The sequence below is a fragment of the Trichosurus vulpecula genome, chromosome 9, assembly GCF_011100635.1.
Source record: "Trichosurus vulpecula isolate mTriVul1 chromosome 9, mTriVul1.pri, whole genome shotgun sequence".
NCBI classification, from domain to species: Eukaryota; Metazoa; Chordata; class Mammalia; order Diprotodontia; family Phalangeridae; genus Trichosurus; species Trichosurus vulpecula.
In genome coordinates this window covers 65,584,710-65,593,926 of record NC_050581.1, presented here as the reverse complement: position 1 = coordinate 65,593,926, position 9,217 = coordinate 65,584,710, and the positions used below count along the sequence as shown (strand labels likewise).

Below are 9,217 nucleotides of genomic sequence, written 5' to 3'. Positions count from 1 at the left end.
CTTAGAAGTCACTGAATTTATTTTTCTAAATGAAGAAACTGATCTTTACAACATCCCTAAGTGATAGGAATCACAGATATTTTAGTGCCATTTTTACTGACGAGACTCAGAGGAGTTAATTTAATCAATAAATATTTATCAAGCACCTACTATGTGCCAAACCCCACCTAAGGTCGTACCGCCAGTAAATGGTTGGAGCTGGGACTAAAAGTTTGCTCTCCCCTATCTCATAAGTCCAACATAATTTTGTGCCATTGATTATGGATATAAATGCATAGGTTACTGGGTCAAGGATTTTCCATCTCTCTGATGCCACTGTATTTTAATAAAGTAGTAACATGATTTATTTCATGGGTGCTCAGTATTTTCATTTTCCAATTTCCCTAAAACGGTGAAGAGCAATTATCTTAGTTACTGCCTTCCCATCAGAATGAAGGTTAATAAAGAAAAACTGCAAGGTCTGGCAGACATCAATTTGGGAAGAGAGACAAAAGGCCTTTAATAGCTCCCATAAAATAATGATCTGTACTTTCAGTATAGCAGCTGTGTGAGTTTTTTCGGACAGCATAGCAGTTACTATTCCCACTGCAAGACAAAGATGCAGTCTGTCAATCCAGTAAGGCCATCATTCACTGGGTTGGTGCTCTCTGCTAATGCACCCAGAAGACAAAGTCTATTCTAAGTATGCTGTTTCCCTATTGTTCTCAGTGACACCATTCCTTAACAGAAATGCTTTCTAGCAGCAAAAGGATGCATTAGTTACAAGTAACTGACATCCTAATTTCCCTTCTGATACTTGCCAGAAGGACAGAGGGGGCATGCACATTTTGGAGAGAGGGAGATGGCAATCACATTAAGTCACCCACTTGCCATGCCTCAGGAAGACGAAAGAACCCATAACCCAAAGCTGCTGGATTTATAGACATAAAACCCAAGTTTAAATACTATTTACTACCTGTGGGATAATCTATGAGCAAGTCGTTTAAACTCTCTGGATCTGTTTCTTCATCTGCACAACTAGAAAGATGAATTCAGTGACTTCTAAGGTTCTTTCCAGCTCTAAATCTAAATGCTTATGATGACCTTATGGGCAGAGGCAATGTGGTTTATATACTAGAAAGACCTGCGGATCTGCAATCGAAAGATCTGAATTTGAGTCTGTGTGGGAGATGGGAGAGTCAGAAGAAACGGGTTTGAAATCCAGCTTTACCTTTTACTATCTGTGCAACATTAAGGAAGTCTCTTCTCTGGGTTCCAGTTTTCTCACCTATAAAATGGTTTCTAAGGACCCTTCTACCATTAAGATCCTAGGAATTTCAGTTTTCCAGTAGTTGTGTGACCCTGGGAAAGCCACTGAAGCTCTGCCTCAGTTCCCCATTTGTAAAATAGACACATAATGCTTGCATTATTAACACCAGCATCACAGAGCTATTGTCAGAATTGAATGAACTAATGTTTTGAAAAACTTTAAAAAATCTTCAAGCCTGTATACACTCAGCACTTGTCACACATATTAATCTCCAGCAATGCGTTACCCTACTTGCTAAATTATTTCTGCCATGTGAGAGTTTTGTAATCTTCTGGGTTAACTATAAAAACCAAAGGTATGATGTTATAAGAATTAGGAGAAATCCAGCATCATTGGGTGACTGTCCACCTGAACCAAGCAAGCCCATGTTCAGAGAGTTTTCAAATACTCAAAAAGTGAGCCAAGTTCAATGGGAGGCACATTAGCTGTTTCAAGCCACTGAATTCTTGGAAGCAACACAGGCATGCCCTGCTTTAAGAAAAGTAAGTGCATAGAAACACCAATTTACAACCTATGGTTAGATCCAAGGAATCCGTATGCCCACAGAGAAAGGATTTTTTCTTTTATCCTTTACATCGGGCTGTATCTCACAGTATCTCTTATAGATAGGGTAGCCTAAAAGCTTTAGTCCAGTTTTAAGATCTAAGACTTTTGAGACACTTGGTGTGGCCAATAGTCCAATTAAATCATGCTGTTTATCAACTCCTAAAGATGCCTATAGAATGTATGCTCCTTGAGGGGCAGGGATTCTTTTTTTTCTTGGTCTCCCTAACACTTAAGTGCAGTTCCTGGCACACTGAAAGTGTTTAACAATAATTTCTTGGTTGATTGCTTGCTTCATATTTTCCTAGTTCTTCAGTTTTTGGTTTATGCTGTTTCCCCTATCTGGGATGCCTTATACCACACCTCCACTTCTGGAATTTTACCCATTCAAGGCCCAACTTAAGTGCAGTTTTCTCCATGAAAACTCACCTGGTTCCCTCAGCTGGGAGTGAATTTCACCCCCTCCTAATTCTTAGGAATACTTTGTTTGAGTCTCTCTTATGGCCCTTAGGACAAATGGTCTTGTTATTTGTGCACATTTATATTTTTCTACTAGATTATAAGCTCTTTACAGCCAGGACTATGTCTCACTCATTGCTAGGCATGAGCCCTTCCCAACAAATACAAAAGGACAAATTTAACCTTTCAAGAACTCACCTCTTATATAAGGGATATTACATGTAATAATGACACCACAAACTATTTGAATATATATATATATATGTATATATATATATATGTGTGTGTGTGTGTGTGTGTGTGTGTGTGTGTGTATATATATATACAGAGAGAGAGAGAGAGAGAAAGAGAGCACGCCTGTAAAAATGCAAACAAAGCAAATATATGTAGACATAATCACGAATGGATATTATTAGAAGCCACAAGACACCAAAAGACATAGGATCACTGACTAGAGAAGGGGTTTTTAAACTTTTTTGTGTCACAGTCTCCACTGGCAGTCTGTTGAAGCTTATAGACCTTCAGGTTGTACACAAAATTAATTGTTACTGAAATAATTATAAAAATATTTTTAGAAAGAAGTTCACTGAGTCCAGGTTAAGAATCCCTGGACTAGAGGCACACTTTTAAAATCAACTAGGGACTTTTTGATGTCAAAGTTGGAATAATCAGAAGAACCAAACTTTAAAAATAAGTGACTGGAGAGAAATTTGGTCACTATATCTTCAGTACTGCAGTGAAGGTAGTGTAGAGGATATCATTAAAGATAGAGAATGCCATAAAGGTAGAAACCATTTGGCAGAGAATCCCACAGGTCACATTTTCAATCATCTTCCCTATAGGTTTGAGGTCACATTGCAATACATTCAGAAATGCCCAAATTCAAAAAATTAATTTAATGTAGGTAGATTTTTGTCTTCACTTATGAGAAAAGAGCATAAAGAATTACTGATAGAAAACATCTTATCTCACATCTTTCACTTACAACATCACAACAGCCAGACTTTTTGTTTGTTTCTTCCCAGAGTAGTTTTATTAGGGAATCCTGCCACCATACTGACATACAAAACAATCCCCATGTTGACATAGAAATGTGAAATTCACTGTACAAAGATAAGGCTCGAATCACAGGTACTTGTCCCCCCAGATCTTTAGTAATTCGATGAAGTAATCAACAATCCATATTTTATTCTTCCCAGAGCTGTGTTTATAAATATCAGACAAACCACAAAATATATTCCAAATACATAACATTTTACAAGATAGTTCAAAGCACAGACAGAAATACACAACACTTAACCTACAAATTCTTTATGATCCGACTTTCATTAGCACTGTAGCCAACAAGTTGTGTGTGTATATGTATATATCTCACTTGTGTGTGCCTATATATCCACAGATGTATACACAATTATAGTCACCAACAAATTAAGTACTTAGTGAGTTTAACCCACTACAACGTCTGCAGGGAAAAGCGAACAAATACCAGAAATGCCCATGCAAGGTAAAATGAGAACCAGCATGTATATGAAATATGTATCATTAGCATGTGTACATATACACATATAAAGACATATATATAAACACACACATACAGAAAATATGGTCTGTACATATACTCACACACTTCCTTTTCATCTCCAACCATATCTTGTACTGTTCATTTCCAGAAGTAATCTTGTCTTTATTTGACCAGCCAATGGATGACAAAAATTTCCCCAATAAACCCAGTATTACCTCCAAAGCTCTATAATGCAACACTCAAGTTTTATATTCGAGAATCCCAGTCCTAGCTTTTGTTGTCATTATATAAACTCATTGGATTCTTAATATCCCAGCCAATCTGTCTATTCACAAACACATCTGTTCACTATGGGATTCTGTCCAAGGGAAAGGGGATGTTTAGCTGGATTTTTTTTAGATCTGTATTTGTTACTATTTAAAATACATCTTCCTAACATTGATCAGTACTCTGAGGAATAGGTTGTAAGGTGTTAAATAATAGTGTGGTGGGGAGAAAAGTTCATTTACCTTAGGAAGAAAAAATAGTTTAGTAGATTTCACTAGAGCATAGTCATTTCGGAGACTCACAAGTATAGCTTTACAATATGAGTCAATATGAAAAAGTAGGAAGAAATAAAATAAATTAATGAAACATTACTTTCCAAGTTTGTTACTTGCAAAACTCTCAAAGACAACAAATGGAGAAAGGTTGGAGGACCAGAGAATTAAGGTACATCATATTACTGGATTTTTATATATTAATAGAAGGCATAATAAATTACTGAAATCATATGAAGAGTAGCATTGAAATTTAAGGTTATAAACCCTAATATAGCTAATTTAATTCAAATTATTTAAATTATTTCAGATCCAAGTAGAGAAAGGTTTCATGAGCTACCTTTCAATCCAATTTGCAAAATCAGATGTCTAAATGAGGCATCCAGAGCCTTCAATTTGGGCTCTTAGCACCAAAAACCAGGCATCGACATCTACAAATGCCCAGATAAAAAATTACTGAGCGATTTTGAAAAATATGCTCATGGTAAATTTAAAGGGTAAATAGAGTCAGAGAGTCCATAGGTTAACCAACCTCTTTTTTAAATGAGGCTCACATTATAGAAAAAGCTCCAAGATGATGGATGAGGGGTGAGGGGAAGGGAGTCTTTTATAAACCAAATGAAATTATTTTGTGTCATTTACTTTGTGGGGACTATAGTTCTCACAATAGGGACATATTCTCTCTGTGGTACTACAACAAACCCCACATCCATGGTTTAAATACTAATAAGAAGGGTACTAAACCATTTTTTTCTCCCCTATATGGAAGAATAGTTCCCATGGCGCCATGGGAACATTTCCCTGTCAAAGATCCTGCACTTTAAAAAAAAATGGAATGCTACTACATGCATGACAATTTTTCTAAATCCTCCAAGTGAACCCTGTCTGCCCACAGACAGACTTGAAAGAATTAGGGTTAGGGTTGTATAAATGGTATTGCAAGCTGCATTTCTAACCCTACAGGGTAACAGGGTCACACACGGAAAAGTTTCTCTCTCTCTCTCTCTCTCTCTCTCTCTCTCTCTCTCTCTCTCTCTCACACACACACACACACACACACACACACACACACACATCATACACACACACATCATACACACACACAGCCTCCCTCTTCCCCCCAGTGACTCTCTGGAGTTGGTTTCATGGAATCATAATGAATAGAATGAGGGACTAAGACACTTACCTTAAAATTCCCTCCCCCTTTTTTCCTGAAAATGCATTTGTAATAACACACGTTTCTATCAACTCTGACTCCAGGCTTCATTCTCTTAAATCATCATATAACCTACATCTCCTATGACTTTCTTAAAGTTAAGCTTCCACTGCTCACCTACCACGTCCTGGCTAGAAATTCTTTTTGGGGGGCTACATTCTAGTCCTTCCCTTTCTCTCTTGTTATGTACACAATGTACAATTAGCTTGGGGATCCAGCACCCTCTTGGGAATCACTTTCACTCTCTTCCAATGACTTTCTGCTGCATCAGCTGAGATAGAAAATAACAGGACACAGGTGAAGGTGACTCATCATCTTGTCAATGATATCGTCTCCCTACACTTTAGAAGGAAGATATTCAGAAACAGATTATTGTTACTGGAGCAACTTCGGTCATATTTCATAGGCGGTGTTGTTTCTGTTTTTTAAATTAGATATATTCCCCATTATATCCTCTGCTTCCTAAACTTCCTATATTATTCTCCTAAGAGTTTGCTATCTCATATGCAGGTATAACAAATTATAGAATTGTCCAGCCAAAAATATTTTTTTAAAAACAAATCACTGCCAAAACATTAAAAAAATTCCCCATGTGCCGTTTGTGCATTAATCTTACAATCTGTACACTTAAATAACTTCAGAAGACTTCTTTTGCTAAAAATTTACCAAAATATTTTGAACACATAAAAATATTTTTAAAAAAAACAACAAAAACCCAGCATAAACTTTGCTTGTATAGGCATTGGTTAGAAGAGATTGTTGCACTAAGGAGTATATTCAAAAACATTTCCCTCCAATTTTACTAAAACGCAGGTTCTGAACCTTACAGCTTATAATGCTACAAACTTAAAAAAAAGCAAAAGTTAGCTCTGCATAATGTTCTATGGTATAGTGGGTAAGCAGTAAGTCTACAATGCAATAAAAATAAATATCTTTTTGGTTACTTAAACAGGGCCACCATTCTGGCCTATGACTAAAATAATGTTTTATCTGACTTTTAACTTATTCAAATGTATTGAATTATGAAAAGCTAACTTAAGGAGTTGAACAGTCTGTTATATATGGAACAAGGATGAAACAAGCTACCTGCTGATGGCCCCATGACCTTTCTAAAAACCAAGCAGTTGCTAAAAAAAAAGAAAGAAAAATCACTAGTATTGAATATAGCCCTTAGTCACATATCATGTTAACTTTATGAGCAACCCAACAAGTAGAGGATAAAGTTTATTTTTCTTGCCACCCACTCCTTGAGAGGACAGTAATATTCATAGTGGAACTGTTCAAACTCTGGTGTCTGACGAATTTCGCAAAGAAAGGACAGATCGATGCCTGACTCCAAAAGGACGAGGAGGAGAGGGAATACAAACAGTAACAGTCCCAAACCTACAACAAGGAGCCTGGAGAAACTCTTTACGAAGGGGTTCACCTGGATGTTGCCTGTCAAAATGTCATAGCTCCATGTCAAGGCTCTCCGGGCCTCCTTGAGTTCTTCTTCCTCGGCCATCAAAAAGGCATTTTCATCTGCTTCTAGGTCCTCGAATGAATCAGTGTCTTCCCTTTCCAACTCGAGCCTCGAAGAACAGTCAAAGAGCATGTCGATCTCATCCTCATCGACTGGGGTGGGAAGCAGGCTGGCACTTGGGTTGTAGACCAGTTCTGAGATAGTCAAAGGTTCCTCTTTGATTTTCTCCTCCTGCTCCCTGGAGAAGTCCCCATACTCTCCAATGTTCTTTATTGGTGAGCTAGATATCACAGGGGCTGAGTGGTCATCTTCTCTCAGTAATGGAATACCTGCCAAGAGAAATTTAGTTTTTTTTAAACTTGAGTATCTTTCTAACAACATTTCTACACGAATGGCAAAGAGGTAGAGAATGTATTCTAGTGACATCTTCACTTTAGCAGGAAGGCCTGTACTAGTAAGTCCAAAAGATAACTTACTAAGTTTGTAATATTAAAGAGCGTGTTTGTGTATAATCATGACTAGAAAGGAAGCTCTAATTTACCAACCTTTGATTTCAGAGGACATTGAAATTCTAAGGCAGATGACTAGAGAAAGTTGATATATTTAGAGCTGGGAGGGACATTAGAATCCATCAAGTCTAAATCCCTCCTTTTACAGATGGGGAGACTGAGGCTTATAGAGGTTAAAGGACTTGCCTAGCATCACACAGGTAGAAAGTATCACAAGTGGGATTTGAACTTGGGTCTTCCTGATTCCATGTCCTTTGGGTCAGTCTGCGTTATGTCAGGAAGACTCAGGTTCAAATCCTATCTGACCCTGGGCTTAACCACGTAACCACCTCAGTTTCTTCATCTGAAAAATCATGGGGTTGGATTCAATGGCCTCTAAGATCCTTTACAGCTCTGAATCTCTGATTATATGACAGGTCTTCATTCTGAAATGGACAGTATTTTATTGGCAAAGGTCATCCCAACCATCTGATAAAGTATATCAAAGGGGGCCCAAAAGGTCCCATGGAAAACCAGCACAAGCTATAATTTAACATTTCAATACAGTTGTGGCAATCTCCATTTTGTATTTTTCAACCTCATTTCCCATGAAGGAGTTGCCATAATGGGCATAAAGAAATATCATTCAGTCATTATGGCAATCAAAGTAACAGCACAAATCAAGAAACCGTCTGGCGATTTCATTCATCTACACTTAGCCAAAGTCCAGAAAACCATATGACTTCATACCTGTAAGAGTGACTCCTCATGTGAATTAAAGAAGCTACTTTAGCATTTCACTATCTAAAAATGAATAGGTTTTAATTGGAAGTATATGGAAAGATCTTTCAAAATTCATCACATAATATTTCCTAATTTCTACCATCTTCATGACCCTAAGAAGTTTCAGTAAAAAGACCCCTCCCAAAGAAAAGCATAATTATTATAATAAGTCTTAAGCATTTTCCATCATTCTATAACCAACAATAACATGGGAATGACCCAATGGAAGAAAAATTTCACAGTGAACAGGAAAATGTAAAGAATTGTGATTTGCAGTGTGGAAATGTATAAGATCTCTAAAATCTAAAAGTTTCATATCATTTGGACATGGATCAATGTTGTTATCCCGCTTATAAAAGAGGATGAGGCAAACACTATATATAATTGGGAATCTTGACCCAGGAAGAAAATGTTTCTTCCTTTTCTCCTTCCCACATTCTATGATCTAGCCCAACTAGTCTTCTCTCTGTTTCACGACACCCCATCTCCTGTACTCACACTTTGGCACTGGTTTTCCCCTAGGCCTGGAGTGCACTTCCTCCTCACCAATCCCTTGCTTCCTACAATACTCTTTTTGAGTGACACATTCTGCATGAAACCTTTCCTGTTTCCCCTTAGCATTTAGTGCCCTCTTCCCCACCCCTCGAAAAAACTGACTTTGTATTTATTCTGCATATGTGTACATGTTGTCTTTATCAATGGAATGTAAGCTTCTTGAGTGCAAGGACCATCTTATCTTTACTTTTGTAGGCTTATCTCCTAGAGCTATGCCTGGCATCTAGCAAGTATTTAATAAAATATTTGTTGATGATGACAACGATGATGATAAAAGTTAGCATATCATGTCTTTGGATCTTAGATTTACAGCTAGAAGGGATATTCTAGGTTATTTAGTC

General features: G+C 37.3%; 1 protein-coding gene across 2 annotated transcripts in view; it reads right to left on the bottom strand.

Moving 5' to 3' along the window:
• Nucleotides 1-3,315: 3,315 nt before the first annotated feature.
• FRMD3 (FERM domain containing 3) overlaps nucleotides 3,316-9,217 on the bottom strand; it is a 334,062-nt gene continuing 328,160 nt past the window's right edge. For both annotated transcript variants that reach the window (XM_036739138.1, XM_036739139.1), the window contains one exon: nucleotides 3,316-7,379. In XM_036739138.1, coding sequence (XP_036595033.1) covers nucleotides 6,781-7,379 — 599 coding nt within the window. In that variant the 3' untranslated portion in view covers nucleotides 3,316-6,780. The remainder of the gene's footprint in view (nucleotides 7,380-9,217) is intronic.